This window comes from Cyanistes caeruleus, chromosome 7 (genome assembly GCF_971803275.1).
Source record: "Cyanistes caeruleus chromosome 7, bCyaCae1.hap1.1, whole genome shotgun sequence".
Lineage (NCBI taxonomy): Eukaryota > Metazoa > Chordata > Aves > Passeriformes > Paridae > Cyanistes > Cyanistes caeruleus.
Window position 1 is genome coordinate 17,230,846 of NC_141707.1, and position 19,056 is coordinate 17,249,901.

General features: G+C 41.4%; 1 protein-coding gene and 1 long non-coding RNA gene across 12 annotated transcripts in view; one reads left to right on the forward strand and one right to left on the reverse strand.

Annotated features, from left to right (window-relative positions):
• Positions 1-19,056, forward strand: part of LOC111932427 (uncharacterized) — a 31,628-nt gene that overhangs the window by 6,360 nt on the left and 6,212 nt on the right. For 6 of the 7 annotated variants that reach the window (XM_086897523.1, XM_023931517.2, XM_086897525.1 and 3 more), the window contains 5 exons: positions 15,018-15,161; positions 16,459-16,634; positions 16,890-16,952; positions 17,560-17,654; positions 18,204-18,493. In XM_086897523.1, coding sequence (XP_086753649.1) covers positions 15,018-15,161; positions 16,459-16,634; positions 16,890-16,952; positions 17,560-17,654; positions 18,204-18,493 — 768 coding nt within the window. The remainder of the gene's footprint in view (positions 1-15,017; positions 15,162-16,458; positions 16,635-16,889; positions 16,953-17,559; positions 17,655-18,203; positions 18,494-19,056) is intronic. The other variant, XM_086897526.1, reaches the window with a different exon arrangement.
• Positions 1,220-15,015, reverse strand: LOC111932429 (uncharacterized). 5 transcript variants are annotated; one of them, XR_015289201.1, is made up of 6 exons: positions 14,578-14,732; positions 11,230-11,358; positions 10,547-10,664; positions 9,775-9,898; positions 8,750-8,867; positions 1,220-5,515 (listed from the first exon to the last, which is right to left on the reverse strand). It is a non-coding gene; the product is annotated as an uncharacterized LOC111932429 (long non-coding RNA). The 5 variants fall into 5 exon arrangements; XR_002866137.2 differs by lacking the exon at positions 10,547-10,664 and having other exon boundaries at positions 1,220-5,518; positions 11,230-11,317; positions 14,578-15,015; XR_002866135.2 differs by lacking the exon at positions 10,547-10,664 and having other exon boundaries at positions 1,220-5,518; positions 14,578-14,935.

Genomic DNA, 19,056 nt, shown 5'->3' on the forward strand with positions numbered 1-19,056 from the left:
GATGCTGGAAAAAAACCAAGATTGTTCTGTCCAACCCAAGCTGGCCCACTGAGCACTTTAGGTCTGCTGGACTGCCATATCTTAGAAAAAATAAAATCAAGTTAGAAATATTAAATTCAGCGGAATTGTTTGGCAATATTCCTTACATTTGTTTGATCTAGGTTATTTCAACCTTATTTTCTTAAAAAGTCTAAGATAATATAAACTTTAGGTCTCTTTCAGCAGTTGAAAAACTTAAAGGGAAATTAGCCAGACAGAAAACACAAAGAATTTTTTATTGTAACTGCTTTAGTATTTGAAATCTGTCAAGTACGCTATAGGCTTTCTTTAGTAAATTTATCAGAGATGAATAATAAAAGAAGGCTTCCCCTCTGCATCTTTTGTTGGTAGACCAGTTAATAATGTTTGCAAGTGTACTTGCCTACAAGAAACTATACCCATGCTAGGCTGTTTGGTCCATTCACTCAGCTGTTCTTATCTGTGCTGTTTTTGCTAGGATGTAACTGTGACACCTTTTCTCTCATACTTGCCTTCCTTTTCTCTCCTTCCACACCCACCTTTGAACTAAATTTCACAAATTTTATTCATGTGCAGTGCATTTTCATGTTTCTTGCTCATACTGCATGAAGGAATTTTGGGTCTTTTCCTGCACTGGTTTCTTTTTCAACCAAAATGCTACTTGTTTTGGGCTTTGTTGCATGTGTCTCACTATGAGTCTTGTATAGTGATTTCAAGAAACTGCAAAACTTCAGGGACAAATCTTTGGCTCTCCTGTTTTTACACAGCTCTAGTTGTGATTCTGATGGCTGTTGTAAACGGTATCACTATTGTCAGCCTCTCTCTTGGAGGTGCTTCCTCAGCCAGGAAATTGTACCCTTTAACACTGAACACAGACTGAGGGAAGAGTGTGTTTTGAGTCTAGCATTTGTTTCTGGACACCTGTATGCCTTCTTTGTATCAAAAATAACTTCTTCCTCATGGTTAATGCTAAGCAAATTGAATTCACTTGCAGTAACAACTTCTATGTGCAGGCCTGTGCTTGTATTTCTCGAAGATCTTTGTCAGGCTCAGAAGTGTTACACTTTTTTTTGTTCTGTCTGTGATCATGCTTGCTTTGTGGAGCAGGTTTGTCTTTTGGATGCCACAAGGTCTTTCACAGATGAATACAGTTGGCACTGGACTTGGTAAAGAAGTTTCTGTTAAAAATGACAATATAATATTGGCTTTTGCATTTATTTAATAGCTTTTAGATGTTGTTATTGATCATAAGTATTTGAATATGGTACAGTTTTTAACTCCTTTTAGCTGCTTAGTATTATAACACAATCTAGTAGTTTTGCACCTTATAGCTTATAGAAATAGTAATGTGATGAATATATTATATTTCCAAGTGATAAGATAACAGTGATACAAACCAGAGCACTGGAGAAGAATTGGAGAACTTGTCAACTCCTTATCAGGGAGTGTGAAACAACAGGATGGAAAACAACAAGAAATAAAATATATTGACCTAACTCATAGGATGTCATGCAAATAAATCAGAGTGTAAAACCAAACAAAAGAGTTCCTGAAACATCAAAAAGCTCACAAGAATGTTTGAATAATTATGAAACACATGAATATGCATGTACCTTAGTAACATAACAGTACATAGATAACACTGTCTTATCCACCTGTGTGTTCTTTGGCCAATAGCCAGAAACACCCCAGAGCTGGACATTGTCCCTTTTTATTCCCTCATTAAACTTTCAAAAATTCTAGAGAATGAACTTTGGTTTTCACATTTTGATCTTGAGAGACCTTGAACTTGAGCAGAGCAGGCCTATGTAAATTTGTTATTGGAACAAATGAGCAGCCATCACAGGTTAGATGGGCCATCCAGCCAAGTAACTTCCAGGAGTAGGCATGAAGGAAGGGTAGATGTGAAGCAAATATATATGACATTTCATTCAAATTTCACGACCTCAAGCTTTTTTAGCTGATGAGGTTTTCTGAGCAGGAGGTTTCTTCTCTCTTTTTAAAAACTCTCAGTGAATTTGTCTTTCAAGTACTGATCCAACTTCTCTTTGGATCCTGTTCCTAGGAGTCTGTGCCACAGATGAACTGAGCACTGCAGGAAGGGCTGTGGGTTGATCTTAAACTCTGGAGCCAAAATATCTTGTTAGACAAACGTTATCCGTGGTCTGAGGAGTATGGTTATTTCCACCTGTTGCAGCTGCCCTCAGCAAGTATGCTGTTATGACAGCTGCTTTTACATGGAGATTGACTGCTTTCGCACCTCAGAAAAACTTGAGCATAGGAGTAATCTGAAAAAAGCAGTGTTTTTGTAGAGAAATAAGCCTGCATGCCAGCAGCTGTAGTACCTGCTACCAAACTTAAAGCAAGCTGCAGAAGCCTAAACTACTTGTTAGTGAAAACTTGGATGCTCTGTGAATTTCCAGTTTAGCACCATTGTTCTTAACATCTTGAGGTTCTCTGAACATTTGCAAACCAAAGCAAGTACAGCCTCTCAGTGGTCCTTAAAAACCAGGCATTTCCACCATCCCTGTCTCCAGCAGAAAACTTTACCACTCCTAAAGCTCTAGGATGCAGCAGAATCTAGAATCTAGACACACTACCTATCACCCTGATCTCTGAACAGTTGTTTCTGTTGGTTCTTGCCTTCTGCCAGAGGAATGCCAGCATGTAATCTACACATCACTATAGAGGTTCTCAGTTGCACTAATTGAACCACATACTTTGTTGCAGAAAGTAGGCATATGTTAATTGCTGTCTGGGAAACTGGTCATTTCTTTATTTTATTCCTGCTGAAAACAAATGAAATAGTTTGATTTCCTGTTCTAGGCAGACAAGCAGATACTGTACTCTTAACTGCTGTGCTATTTTGCAAATCTGGGTTAGCTAAGCATGCTAACACATATTCCTCACACTGTGCAGTTCCCATAAATGCACAATATTAGCTGTTTGTGAACAAGAGGAAACATGCTTTTTCACACCTCTGCCCTGAAAACCAAATTGTTCATGCTCCATTTCCCTCTGGCTGAAGCATGGTGTTTTCATGTACACCAAACATTTCCAGTAGCTGAACAGCCTACTTCATGCAGTGAAGGAGAGGCAGGAGGGCAGAGATAGTGTCCCATGTAAAAAAGAAAGGACAAGAAGGGCAAAAAATGCTTCTGTTTTCCTCTCCAATGTTGTCAGGGAAAGGCTGGTGAGGATCACTAACAGACTGTTACTGATGGGTCATGTGAGTGTGAAATAATGGCTAAATGAGGTCTCTGACATTAGCAAGGAGAGATGTGAGTTTTAAGCAGTCTACCTCACTGCTGTAAAAGTTGCTTGGTTTTATTCAAGGACTCCATTATCAGAATGTTTGCTAGGCAAAACAAAATCAAAGCCTACCATTTCAAGCCAAGAAGTGATTTAAAATTAAACATATACTAGATAAGGTTGCAGAGTGTCCTAGCTGCTCTGTTCTCTCTGTACTGCTTTCTCTTTACAAAAGTCTCCAGAATTTTGCTGAAAAACAGTAGTATCCCTGCTAAGTATAGAGCTGGGATCTATTCCTAGATTGAAAACTTCTGAAAATAGAAAACTTAGATGAAAGAATCAGACCTTTCCCTTCACTTACCAGGATATGGTAAGTGGACACTTACCAGCAATATGCAGTTGGACCTTTAACACTTATTTACCTTATCATGCCTTAATTTATCATGAACCACTGGCTGATTGTGAATATATTTTAAACCTATTCCTCCTCTCCCCTGAAAATATGAAAGAAATCAGATTTCCCTCTGGACTGCACAACTTTAATTAGTTTGTAGTACTGAAGAAAGATTTGTTTGAACCAGGATTTTAGAATGCATTCACTGTTTATTTAGTATGAGAGCAATGATTCAGTGTGAATCAGACAGTCTCTGCAAAGAGACAATTTTTGGCATTTACTGTACTACAGTCAAGAATTCTTCTCTATTCCCTTGGTTTCAATAATTACAGTCTGCCCTGAATTTAGACATTTCGTACAATATCCAAGAGCCACCTCAGGCACTGAGGGAGCAGATCTCTGGGAGATAGGCATAGCCTGGGACAAATATCAGTAAGACTCAACATTTGACCTTGGGGCTTTTCTTTTTTATAGAGCTGAATATTATGGGAAACAGAATCTGCAGTGGAAAATAGCAAAAATACAGAAAAAACAGAAGTTTAACTGATTTTGACATCATCAAACAATACAGGAAAAGGAGCATTGCCAGCTTCTATGTGTATTTCTGAGAAATCGCGTTCTGTTCTGGAGATGGGATTGCAAAAAGATTCACTCTTTTGAGAATGACAGAAAAGGTTTAATCCTTACCCATAGGGAGAGAGCTCAGGTGTGCCAACAAATGGGTATGATCACACACGTGTTAGCAAGTAAATATAAGATGCTTTATGGCTTGAAGAAATGTGATTTATAAGGACTCTGTATCACGACAATAGGAGCAAATGTATTAATACAATTTGAGGATGATGTATGGCACTTACTCATGACCAGGACTGAATAATGTGGCCTTTTTTAGAATTATGCTACTAAAAGACATTTAACATGTCACTCCATATGCTCCCACGGTGTGCATGGGACACATGCCATGTGGGAAACTGCTTGTGAGTGTGGGGATGTGGAGTGTTCCTGCTGCTATGGCTTATACTGAAAGGATATCTAAATAATAAGAGAAGTACCTTGGCGAGTATTAATCCTTTGCCTGACTTTAACCAACACAGTTTTTATGTTAGGAAAACAGTACCCATTGCAAATCTGATTTAATATGTTCAAGTATCATTGTATAATAACACAGTATGGTCATAAGAAAGTTGCATACATCAGTCCACAGCAGAAGTTTATATCAGCTAGCCCTGCCAGCTGCTCCCTGGGTGATGTAAAGATATTCTTAACCTAGAAACACTCACTCCACTTTCTTTTAGTATCTTCAAGTTTTGAAAAGGTCCTGGAAATAGCTTTAAACTGATACTAAACAGATTGTTTCCTTCATATTTAGTGAAACTTTGCATCACCTTACTGAACTTTGCCTGTCTCTCAAGTTGCTTGGAGAGACTGTGTAACTATAACCTTAAAGGATAAACGGTACCCACTTTCTTAAACTGTGATGTGCTGCTTAGCAGAATTCACTTGTAATATTACATGGCAAGACCTGATGGAATTGCAGAGAGTGAATCACTTCTGGAAGTCAGGATCATTCTTCCTTTTTAAAAGGCAATGGTGTTCTGAGTAACTGGGCTCTCATAAATACACTAGCAGCCTTTTTTTTGCCTTAAAGGAATTGCGTTGTTTCACAGAGGGGCTGCAGGTCAAAGTGGTCACTGCAACATTCATGGCAGCGGGCCAGAAGCTCTTATCTTCATAAAAAAACATGATCTGCAATATACACATTTGCAAGACTCATAGTCCACCCTCTTGTCTGTGTCAGAGCAAGGCACGGGCATACTGGGGTTTCCACTTCTCTTTCCCACTTCTGAAAATCTGCTGAGATGAAAGTTGAGAGCTGTTAGCAGACACTGTGTTTGCTTTTATATACCAGAGTCAAAATGCCCCATCTGCAAAATGCAACACAAAAGAGATCTTCTAAGCTGTGGGGATTTCTCATGTTTTGTCTTTATTGTAGTTACAATGTTTATTGCATTTCCTATGGGGGACTCTTGTTTTTTTCTGTGTTTTACACTGCATTTGCTGATGCTGTGTGCAAGTTGAGTTACCATGTAACTAGACTACACTTTGAGCTGCTGTTGACTGTTTTATGTGGTCCATCTGCCCAATGTGAGATAGGTACAAGCATGTGTATGAGTATATAGAAATGGTTCTTTATAGAACCTCTATTGCCTGAAAGCTCTCTAACTCAGCAGACCTGAACAGCTTCTGGTGCAGGTCTGCTCCTCTCCTTCCCCACCTTTACTTTACCTGGATTACTACTTGTCCAAGTTCATCCCATGGCAAACTTTCCTTTTGTGACAGCAGATAAACTTTGTTTCAATTTCAATACTTTGTCACATGCTTTATCCTGGAGACAGGAAAAGTCTCCAACTCACTTGGTGTTATTAGCTTTTGCCTTCTAATCCTTTCTATTGTTTACAGATTTTAACACAGACGTGTGAGGAAGAAGTAGTGATTAAATATTTCAGTCTCTTCCTGGTGTGTGATTAATTGCAGCATCCCAGAAGACTATAAAGATTGAAATCAAATGGTTCTTACTAGATGTTTATCAATGTATCTGAATTACTGAATAATGTTGTAAATCAGTTTGGGTCATTTGGTTCATTTTTTTCCCTTTGGAAGTCTGTTTTAAAAATTCAGAGGGAAAAAAGAGCATTAAACTCAAGTTGCTCTCTATCTGGAACTCAGAAGGATTGTTGTTAATGCAAAAGCAGAGTGCTTTCACACTAAAGCACTAGGCTAGAGAAAACTATTCCTCCATTTTGAAACATTCCCTCTGTTTTTTTTTTCCTGTTTGGCGCAGGGTTGTAACAAACCTTGACTTGTTCTGTTTCGGTTATCATTTTCTTGCACCTAAATCTTGGACTCTGAAAAAACAACAGCTTCATGGGCTAGGCAAAGCTGGTTATAAAGGTGACATATCACCAGTAGATAAGGCTTCAGATCAAAACAAGCCACTGCACTTCAAAACTAGATTTATAATCTTATGTATCTGGGGGAACTCATTCAAGCATGTGAAGACCTTGTCAGCATGATCCATGAGTAACCTGGCACACAGGTGAACACCTTTGTAGATCTAATTTACTTAAAATAACTCTATTTTCAACTACACAGCCTCTACCTCCAATGGAACGAAGGAGTGTTTGTGGCTATAAGGAGGGAGGGCAGGGCACAGTTTGGGAGACTTAGTGGAGCGCAGATTTGCTTACATTTCAGGCCAAAGAAAAGGGCTTTCAGTGCTGTAGTAAGAAAGGAAAGACAAGAGTGTCTTCTGCGCAAATGGATGGGGAAAATATGAAATGTTCATCTTCACATCACAGCCTTCCATCACAAACCATTTCTCTGATTTTTTTTAACTGTATCCATGTTACATGACAGGGGCTAATGTGTACTCACCATTTCCAAACAGGTTAGATACCCTTCTGTCCTCTTTAGTATATTCAGCCCTTTTGTCCCAGACTGTGTTATCTCAGACCACCTGCCTTCATCCTGCTGGATTTCCTTGTCATGATGTTTGCTTGCCTGTTGTATTTGATTTGCTGTATTGCTGCTGTTACTGTAAGTATGCTGTTCAGGACTTGACATTTGTCTGCTGGCAAGTCCCTATGAAAGGCCATGAAATCTAGCCCTGGATGCCTTTGGGAACCACACCACACACTTACTTCACTTAAATGGATGATATGTTTAGCACTGGCAGTGGAAGTACCTGTGTGGAAGTACCTGGCAGATCACATCCATAACAGCCTGTCTGGGCTAGTTTTTGTTTGAGGACCTCTAAGCACTCTTTCAACCATGACTCTCCTTGTGAAGCCAGCATCTTTAACAGTGTTTTAGAGAGATGGAGTAAAACTGATTTTCACATGGCTTTGGTAATTGCTGTTGCTGCCAGCTTGAAGAAATATAGTCCTGTGGACTTACATTACTTTCCAACCTGACAAAATTGATGCTTTTCAGAACAGATTGGTTATATTTTTGTCCAACAGATAAACCAGTTTGAGGAAGAAAAGTTATTTTGCTTTTCCATGATAGATGCTAGATGTTTCCACATGACATTTGGCTAGGAAAAAGCTCTTCACCATAATGAGTGAGAATTTTCAGACTAGCTAGAGAATCAGTAGTGACTTGCCTTAAGATTACTGTAGCAGAAATGAGGGAGAAATTTGTGCTTGCTTGCATGGGCAGTGTTCTAGTAACTCTGGCTGTGGTGTAACGACTCTGACTCACAAACTTGTGTGGAGCAATTTAAGAAGTTAGAATTTCTGGTGCAGCAGGCAATATGTCTGTGCCTCAGCTGCTGTGTTGTCCAGTCAAGCATGTTAGCTGAAACCATCTGATTTCAGTGTCATAAATTGGGCTATGAATTGCAACAGAAAGTTGCCACCATGAGTTCTACAGCTGGAGTCAGTCTCTGGGGTACAATTTTTCTCTTAAATTACCAAAGGAAAAGTGGATAATGCCCTGTTCAATTACCTACTTGCCCCTTTTCCATGATTTCAGGTGCTTAGGAAGAACAGATCCAGAATGGCCTCTTACTTTTCCCACTATGGGTAATATTGCAGTGCAATGCTAGACAACAAATGTCTGCATACAGTGCACATATGATTCTGGGTCATAGAAAATGATCATGATTCTGTATTGCATCTGAGCTGTGAATTCTGTCCATTGCTTTCTTCATAGCTGAAGAAAGAGTTTGAAATTGTTCTGACTAATTTATTTAGTCACTGAAAGAGCTATTTTTTTCATTCTGGATACAATATAGCTCAGGAAAGGAGGAATATCCAGTCAAGGCAGCAGAAGGTTATGATTCACCAATCCTGTGGTGCACACAACAAGCACCTTTCAGCTCTCTAGCTCTGTCTGTCTGAACATGTGAGCAGCAAACCATATGATGTGCTGGGCTTCATTTTTGTGTGCAGACAATTAGCACAGCCAGCCAACAGGGGAGAGAGTAGAAAAAGGGCAGGTACTTGCACTTTGAAAATAAAACACTGGGTTTATGCTTATTAGCATTAGTAAGTAAGCAATAATATAATAAGCATAACATACTATAATGAAATTTCTGTTGCTTACTCCTCTTAACTTCACCAGTCTTATTTATAAAGCCACAAAGTATTAGCCAAAGAAAAGCAAAGACCCTGGCAGTAGTCTAACAGCAAAGACAGCACTGTAAAAAAAAAATTTAAAAAAAAAAAATCAGCTATTTGTTAGTCTTACCGCTTATTTTATTACAGGTCAGTGAACAAAAAACAGTCATGAGATGTTAATCTCTCTAGCTGTTTAATCTTAACCACCCTCTCACCATTGTTCTCTCATGGGGTCAGCAGCAATATCCCCTCCTCCCCTCTTGTAATGACCTCATTTCAAAGTACAATTTCTCTCTGGTTTGGCTTTAAAGGGGTCAGACTGATGCTGTTTGAGCTGGGATGAAGTTTGCTTGGGTCCTGTCACTGGCTGCAGTCTATAGTTCTACTGAATTTGTTTCAGTGCAGACTTATCAGGTAATTTGTAATTTGTGAATGTATTGAGCTGTGATTAGTGACAGCCCATCTAGGGAATGGGGAGTGTTGTAACGCAGCATTGCATAAGAGGACATAAGAGGCAAACATTAGAGACATATAAATAGGAATTGGAAGATAGACTTCAATGCTACTTGGCACTGCAGGGAGATGCTTTTTCTTCAGTTTTGCCAAAATAAAACAGCAGGATGGTTAAAGGGGAAAGCTGAGAGGCACAGCCCAATGCTGGATCGTGTCTGGGAGTTACAAAGCACTGTGGAAAAGGGAAAGTGTGTACTCCCTGCCTCTGAAGTGCTGCATCTGCTCATTGTCTCTGTGAAAGTAGCATAGTGCATTGAGGAGCAGAAGGGATGCACTGGGAGAATGTAAGTTCCCAACACAGTGGCAGGAGGAAGCAGGAGAGAAGTGACTAATGGAAGGGGAATGGATGTCTTAGGTACAAGATATGAGGGTGGAAAGGAGAGAATGGCTGTGAAGATTTAAACAAATACAAACCCAACTAAAACACAAGTTGCAAATATATTACCAAAGCTAAAGTAGAAGATATCAGCTCACCTACAACTAAGTTAGGTACATGAAGTCTAGGTCTTTGTTATGTCTTTGATTCATTTGCTTTCCTCACTTTTGAATTTGTTCCAGGCTTCCTTGGAGAGATTCCTTGTTTTGCTTCTGTAGCTCCCTGCAGGATACACATGTTAATAAGTGCAAACACAGCAGGCAGGGCTGAATCCATCAGGAGGGATGGGGACTGCAGGGCATATCAGCTTCCCTCCTGCTGTGTGACCTGTGATGCATGTTGAACTCAGGGCTGTGGGGGAGCCCCCTTACTCTAGTTCAAATGCAGTGCAAATCCAGCACTGCTGCTGAAATGTTTTCTTAGCTCTGTTGCTTAGTGGAGCAGTGTTAAACAAAAGGCTTTAGCAAATCATGGACAAATATAAAGGCAGAACCTATTTCATGAGCATGCTAGGCTTATCTGACATTACTGGTTCTTTATGGAGTCAGTTTTTTAAAAATTTCTTTAAAAATAGGCTTTCTTTTCTTTTAACCTAAAAGTGATGGTAGTAAATGTTTTGGGTTTTTGTTTTTGGGGTTTTTTTTCAGGGATATTAGCAGAAGATGCTTTCAATGTATTACCAGAGCTGACTTTCTAGCTCACGAGTGACACCTTCTGCCGATTTCATTAAATCCAATGTAGAATTAACACTTCAGTGTTAACTATGAAACATCTCATGCTAAAGAGAGCTGAGAAGGATAGACACAACTGAGACATTCGGTGTTGCGTTGCAAAAACTTCTACTGTCTTGTGTGAATTCTCCAGACCTACTTTGTCACCCTGTGCTTTCCTCTGGACAGTGTGTCCAGTTGCTTGAGGTCCTTTTTAGCTCTCCTTGCTAAATGAAGGCCTTGTTTTTGATGTGCGGTTGGTGTCTGGTACTTGATGCCTTGCGGGGGAGAGAGAGAGAGAGCCTCGTATCATCTCGGGCTTACAGAGTGCCACTAGGTTGTTTTTTTTCAGACCTACTGCATGGGCCTACTTGCAATACATGGCTGGAGGTAAGAGTAACTCCCAAAGTTACTCTCATTTTTGCTGCACTTGGAAAATAAACAGGCAAGCTGCAGGTGGCTCTCACTGGCCAGTAGCATAACTGACCTTTGTGAAACTTCTAGTATTAGTCCAAACTTAAAAGCAGGCAAATAACTGACAGACATGAAGGCTGATTTTCTGGAAACATGTCATCTTGTTTACCTCTACTTGAGGAAAATGCACCTTTTGCAATTGTCATGAATTTCAGGAGCCTGAGCTAGATGCCATTTTTAGTTTACAGTGACAAAACACCTCTGCATCCTCCCCCACCCTCCCCCCAAGAGAATAGACACAGCCCAAGGTTTACACCCTCCATTCCATGTGCAGCTATTGGAGCTCAGTGGGCTGTAACTTGGTGGCTCTGTTGGGCCAGGTCCTTCCCTTGCCCTGGCTTTGTAGGAATTGAGGTGAAATGTGCTCACTTTGCTTCCTGGATTGCTCTGCAGCTTCGGGGGCAGTCAGCATGGCAGATGGATGCAGGGAGATCTTGAAAGATTGAATCCAGTGGTCCTGAAAGGACAGCAACTCACAGACTTGTATACCTGCAGAAACTACATGATAAGACAATGGGCACACTCTTCTGGTCAGCAGGAGCTAAGTGCTTTGGCAGTCCTGGTGGATAAATGAGCACAATTTGTAGTATCCATCTGAACTGCCTTAAGACTTGGGCTCCCTGAGTATCTATATATCTTAATAAAGCTAGTACATGGTTTTCAAGAAGATTTAAGCCAAGGCTTCTAAACTGATGAGGGATAACAGTTTACTTCCGTGGGGAAAAAAATCCACAGAGACTGAATTTTCAGATGGGCCAGATTCCAGCTCTTTGAGTCTAGGACTCTTAAAGAAGCATAAGCTGAGTTCCAGGAGTTACTGTTAATTTAAAACAGTAGATTTAACCTCTTAAACTAATTAGGACTTTGCAAGATAAAGTATCCTTAGTTTCCCAGCTGATCAAAGCATTTAAATTCCTTCCTCATAGAGTGTGAATGATCTTTAGCCCATGATTCAAACGAAGCAGCATTGTTGGCTGAAACAGAAACTGAAGAGTCTGATAACATTAGCTTTTCTTCTTCTTCAGAAAATTTTGTACCTTTCCTACCTTGTGATCATTAAGGAAGTATCTGAGTCCACAAGGGGCAAGGTCTAGGCAAGTGGACAGTAATATGAGCTGAGCAGAAATAATATTTCTGTTCTTTCTTTGTCTCTGCTTGCATAACATCAGAATATAAATTGAAGCTTAAAGAGCCCCACCTCTCCTTCTCCCAAAGGAAAAAAACCCACCAAAACCCAAATGCAAACTCAAGCATCCCACCACAGGAAACAGCATGAGTAGCTAGCCGGAAACCTTTCAAGAAAACATTGCTCCTCTGCACTGTATGGTAAGCACTCAAAACAGAGATTTCTAAAAATATCTCGGGATGGAAATTCATCAAGAAAAGTATTCCTGTCCATAAGAAGCAAGGCTGTAAAAATATACAGTGTAACATTCACAGCAAAAGGAGGGACAGTTGATCCACCCACCTATCCCACGAGCAGAGAGGAAGATCCCTCGTTCTAAATAACATGTTGTGAAATGTCCCTACATCACAACTAGTGACATTTCTAGTTGTTGATGTGGAAGAATTCAGCTAAGAGAGGTTACAGCCAAGGCTATTCTGGTGCATGTAACTGAACTGAAATGAGCTCTAACACTTTCTGGGCACTGGGTGTCAGTCTGTCGTTAATATTTCAGCTTAGCATGCCTGAGATTAAAAAAAAAAAAAAAAAAAAAAAAAAAAAGAGCTTGTAATTAAGTTGGATTTGATTTCTGAGGGCATACTCCATACAGGCATCATGGCAAATATGTCAAAAATAGAGCTGCTGCTTGTTTGCTCTGAGAAACACAGATCTACTGCCTGCCGGGCATAACACCAGTTACACCCCCAGGGCTTATCTGCTGCTATGGCCAGGTGAGAGGGAAAAATGACCTTCATAAAGTGAACACAGCCATGCCAGGACTGACCTGAAGTCCTGCTAACCCAACCCCTCTCCTGTTGTGGCAGAAGTGATACCCTGATGAAGAAAGGGACTTTCCTGAAATGAGTCTGGTCCCTAGTCCTTGGGTGAGCTGATCCCTGCCATTCTCCCCAAAGCAAGAAATGCTCCCATATCATTGCAAGGTGGGTGAGGCCACTGTGTTTGTGCTCTTCCCTGGTAAAAATAAGTAAAATTCACTAGTAGATGCCCAGGGAAGAGACAGAGGAACTGTGCCAGCAGGCATCAAACTTTCTCAGTGTATTCCTCTGTTCTCCAATTCAGGACCTTCTTGAGCAAAAAGTGTTGCCTTGGCAGTTAATATCTCTTGCTTATTTTAACTTCTACACATGTCCAATCGCTTTCAGAATCAGTAATATTGAAATTTTGAGTAATGACATCTGCAATGTCTCCTGGCAAAGATTTTCGCTGTTTCAATAAAGCTGTGTGGGAAAGGGTCTCTGGTATTAAGAAGCCAATTGTTAATTTAATTTGCTGACAGGTATGCTCAATAAATTTAGTAGAGAAAATTTAGGCCCCCAAACTGGAATTTGTCATGCATGGAACATACAACAATGTCTTAGAGGATAATTAAATGTTTTTCCCACACCCATAGCCCTAGCATTTAATGGCATTTAATTTAATGTTTCCCTAGAGCAAGAGGTAAAGCTACAGGTAGGTCTGTGTGCCTGCAGAACTGTTAACCATTGTGTGCCTGATTTTCAGAATAGGTATAGAGGGTTTTGTTGATCTGCTACTTAATTAGGCTGGAATGAATAAATATATTTAATAATTGCCATTATCTAATGCTCATCTGCTAATGTATTAACAAATACCTCATAAAATAGGAGTAGGGTTTAGGACTCTTGCAAAGGGCTACCTTTGTCTGTGGCAGAAGGTATGATGTTCAAGTGTTAGAAAGATAAATTACTTGTCAGTGGATTTGCCTTTCTGAGGTTTAGAGCTTGAAATGTTTCAATCATCTCAGCTCCAGAGGGACGTTTACAGAGTTTGGGTGAAGGATGTACTAGTGATAGTGGAAACAAAGAATGCAGAATTTACAAGCCACAAGGACATTTGGCAGAACTCCCAGGATAAGGAAGAAGCTAACAAAACCAACTCAGTAACTGTGCTGAAGTCAGCCCCAAGTAGGTAGAAGGTAATTCTGCCAAGGGGAGATTGCAACCACCAGCTCATGAAATTCACCAACTCAAAAGAGGAGAGACTGAGCACATAGACTTTATATTTGTAGTAGATAGAATACTAATTAATCAGAGAACTATGTAACTTGTAGTTGATGAATATTAATGTCCTTGCTTACTAAAATGTATGAATAGCTATAGTTTTTGATAGTCACTGTGCCAGCCTAGTGGATTTGACACCCAACACTCCTTTCTGTGCAGAATTGTAGGAAAATCAAATACCTCTTTGTGGAGATAGGCTTCTTGTACACCAGGTAGAAGAACCCGTTTTGGGAAAACAGACACATTTTCAGCAGCTTTATTCCCTTAGTACCTCCACTGTAAATTAATTTTCAAAATATTTGGCTGCTTTTCCTGTATGTGTTACTTCCTTAAAATATTTAACATCATCACACCAGCACACATAATGCCAGCTTCTTGAGGGCAAATTCAAGGGTGTCTGGAAAACAGTGCATTAACTTGGACTGAAGTGTATAGTGTGTAAAAAGAAAAGTAATTCCTTTTAATGGTCACATTTAACTGAAATGTTAAGTTTCACCGCTGAAAACTACAAACCCTAATGTTTGGGTGACGTATGTCCTTCAGAAGAACCCTCGGCCTTTCCTGAGGCATTGCAGGAGCGGTTTAGCTCCGCGGGCCGGGGCGGGCGGCAGCAGCAGCGCCTCAGCGTTCGGCCTTCCAGCCCGAAGGCCGCGGGGGCGGCGGCCGCTGAGGGCGGGGGAGCTCCTCCGGCGCCGGCGGAGCGCAGGGGAGGGGCCGCTCCTGAGGGGCGGTCGCCCGCCGGCCGCGACATTCGAAAGTCGCTCGGCGGGCAGGGCTTCCTCTTCCCCCTCCGCCTCTTCCTCCTCGTCTTCTTCTCCCTGCTCCGCCGGGGGTCAGGGCGGGCCTGTGACGAGCCGCGGAGCCGCTTCTCGGGGCAACTACGAGCCTTGGCCGGTAAGGGCTTGCGGAAGGGAAATACGAGTGCTGACCCTGCTCGGTGTCGCTCTCTTCAGCGATGGCAGAGTGGGAGTCCGCCGAAATGTCCTCCTTCAGTCTGAGCGGCGTGAGAGAGCGGATGCGGGAGAAGAAAAAGGGTGCCTTGAGGACTGCGAAGCTGAACGCCTCGCTTGCATCAAAAATTAAAACGAAGATCATCAGTAAGTGTATTTTGCGATGCGGTGTGTACATATGGTGGCTATGTCAGCTTCTCACTGGGCCTTTGGCCGTGGCATCGGGAGTGGGCAGCAGTCCTTCGTGTGCTGCTTCTCAACTGCTTCTCTGCCCGAGGGCTTCGAGTGAATTCAGTGCCCTGCAGATCAGTGTCGTGTCACTCAAGGTGCCCTAAGGTGTCTGAAAGTACTTTAGTGTACGCAATCCTCTGCAGAAGCTAGGTCAACAGACTTGTTTTTATGGGGGAAGTAATGCAAAGATGAAACAGGAGATAATTTGGACTACCTTGAAAAACTCAGGTATTTCCATTACTTTTATTTAATTCTTTTGAAATTGGGAACCTGGGGTCCAAATCTACTCAAGAGCAATTATAGAGGAAAAGAGGTATTTCTCCCATTTTTTGGATGTGATGAGGACTTACCTGTAGGTGACTTGTTTGAAGCAAGGAGAATATATTTTTAAGCTCAGCATTTGAACCATGCTGTCACTCATTACAAATTGGAGCAGTAGCTTGCTGCCTGAGCATGACCCACTGACGGTGGAGAGGGTATCTGAAGTGTTGCATGTTATTATGGAAATTTTTTTCCTCCTGTTTTCTCTGGAGACTAGGAAGGAACGAAGGAGAATGTAACGCCATACCTCCAAATTATTATAATTTTGAAATGAAGGGGCTCTCAGGCAAAGATATGGGAATAGGAATAACATTTTTTTACTAGGAAACTTAAAATACAAATGCAGTAGTACAAAAAAAACCACTGACTAAGAGTCACAATACAACCAGACACCCTGTTGGTCAGGATGTTGGTAGCAGTCTGATTAAATGATGGCTGGCTGCAGTCCTCCTGGAGTGACAGGTGTGGTTCTGTTGTAACAGTGATCCTGTAAAAGGGTGTAGTTTTCCTCTGAAGGTCCAGTGGTGGTGTAGTTGGGTCTGGTCCTTTGGGAATCCAGTGGAGAAAGGCTGCCTGTGATGTTCCAAAGCTCAGTTTATATCCAGGTAGGAATGCTTGGCTTGTCCCCCTGGGTGGAGCATCTCCCAGTGGGATGATGGAATTTTATCAGTCCTGCAGTGAGACTCAATGGCCCACTAACAGAAGAGATCCCCCTGCAGTTATGAGGGATAGGTCATGGAAGAGATAAAGAACACTGCCCCACCTGGTTTTAATACAAGGTGATAGAATAGATACTTTTGATTACATCTTGCATTGCAACCTAAGACAAGGGGGGAGATATGGATGAGACCTTGGATGCTGATGATATGTGATACTGCTCTGTCTCTCACAGACAACTCCTCCATTATGAAAGTCTCCCTAAAGCAGAACAATAAAGCATTGGCTCTGGCCCTCAATGCAGAAAAAGCCAATGCACAGCGGCTCACCCAGGAGAAGACCATCTTACAGAAGGAGGTGAAGCAGTGCCACTTCCAGAATGCTGTGCTGAGGCACAGGCTCTCCTTCCTGGTATGGCACTAACTGTGTGGCTGGTATAGGGAGGGGTGGTAGGCAAGGTGTGCTGCACTAGCATCTCAGCCATGGGGTGATTGAGCTGTTGTTGTTGAACGTCTGGATTTTTGACATACGGAAAATGTCACCATTGATTTGCTTATTTTTGTTTCCAAGCTCCCCAGAACATGCCTCTGGCTACTAGCATCCTTGTTGGAATAGATGTTTTTATTTAATGTCTGTGGCTTCTCTCTCTTTATTACCTCAACACAGAATAATACTTTGAAAAAAATGGACAATCTTATGGCTGCAGTTAGGATGGCCGAGCTGTCTGAGGTAAACCATGGGAAATGTGAGCACACTGCTCTGGGAAGGGGGTCTTTTTCTCTGTCTTTTGCTTTGTGCTGCCTGCTCACTTTAGTGCTGGATGTTTCACCTGTTTTTCTTTGCTTGCTTGAGTTGTGCTGGCTGCATCCTTGTTTTCAGCTTGGTGTTAAGAAATTCTAGGATAACGCTTTCTGTAGGAAGAGCTACAGCTTTAAACTGTTTTTCTCTGGATTATTTGCTGTATTGGCCAGTAGGCTCTTCTGCTCTGACAGGTTGTGACTTCTTTTCAATTTCTTTTTTAAAGTATTGCCATGGCAACTTGGGATAGGGAATAGGACACTTCCCCTATGTCCTGTCTTATGGGTGGATGGGAAAATATTTCTGCTTCCTACTTCAGATTATTTGAACTAGTTTAACTTCATCCTTAGGTTGTGGAGACACACTCTGATTCTGCTGCAATTTATTCCATAACATGAGAGGGTTGCTGACTCTTTTAAAGTACTTTACATACTTCCCAGAGAAACTGAGCTTCTGCTGTTTCTGTGCAGGAGGCTGCACAAGGGATTTCAAGAACTTTAAATCACTCTTCTATTTCTCTTCTTTCTCTTCTTTCCAGTTCCATACAAATTCTGCATCCTTGTCCAGTGTCCGGAAGAGCAGCATGACTGAAGATAGCTGGGCTGATGATGTTGCAGATGGTCAGCTTCTGAGGTGGGCTTTAAAATGATCCCGCCAAGCTTGTCCTGAATTTCTATATGCTATACTTCTTGTGTTTTATATGTGTGCCCAGTTGTCAGTTTCACATGGGATAGGTTCTCTGAACCACCACTGCTTGATGCTTTCCTTTATTCCGTCCTTTTATTGCCACTCCTTATCTTGTTTGTCCTAATGCTGAGTCTGTGCAAAAACTGGTCTTTTTACCTCCTTTCTTTGAGACTGTATTACTTTTAGGCAGTTTTCTCTTTGTAGCTGGTGAGTACCGCAAGATCTGCTTGAGTTTGGTTAGTGGCATAGCTAGCTACTTTGACGTTTGTTACATAAAAATGCTTAATAGTCACCTGCTTGTATGTTGAAAGCTTGCATTCTGGAATGATGGTCAGAGCAGGATCTCTTAAAGTACATTTGAAGTCCTGCTTCTCCTCTGTCTGGTCTCCCCTTTGAAGACAGGGCCTGTACTTTGTGGCCTGTATTTAGCATGTGGGATTCTGGGGCCTGTGTATATTTGAAACATGATCCATTGCTTCTCTTCCTTCTCACCAGGATACCCATGAGAGTGCCCATTTCCAAGCTACATGATGCAGAGCAGCAAGCTGGCAGCTCCACAGCAATACAAACATCCTCAGGAGAACTTCAGAGACCTGCTTCTAATGCAGGAGAACTTCAGAGACTTGCTTCAAATGAGTCCCTAAAAATTGTGTCTATTTCCTCCAAAGATACTTTGGTACCACAGCACGATGAGAAGCTTCAGTTCCACCAGGAAGAGAATAGCAAGAAGGTGACTGATACAATGGTAACAGAGGAGGCTTTTCATGACTCATGCATCTTTGGAGGTAAATTTGCATCTCTTGCTGTTCTTCTGGTATGACTTTGTATCTGTGCTCAGAAATGCATGAGTGCCATAGCTCTCAACCAGAACTCCAGTAGCTCCTAATGACTGGTAGGAACTACATGCTTCACTGGGGCTGTTATTGCTGGAGTTATGTATATCCCAGAATCAGAGTCTTCAGAGGGATATGTGGCACCTTTGCAGTAAATCAAGCTTGCAAATCAGGCTTTTTGAGTAATAGGCACTGAACTTACATGAGGTTTTTGGCGATGTCTGAAAGTGCAGGATCTGACTAGGATCAGCACCGCCATTACTTGTGGATTTTCCATATAAATAATAACTCTTATACAGATCATAAGTGTTCTAAATATTAGAGCTAGTTAGGAGATCTTGCTTTGGGCTTCCCTTTTGTTCAGAGGGAAGCCAGCTAAGCAAATCTGGTGCACAGAAAAATTTGGGGAGTCCCGATAGAGACAAAATCATGCTTTTTTCTATGCTCTGGATCTGTGGCAGTGTATGGAGCAAGGTTTTTAGTGGTATGGGGAAAAATGGCACTTGCCTGCTGCA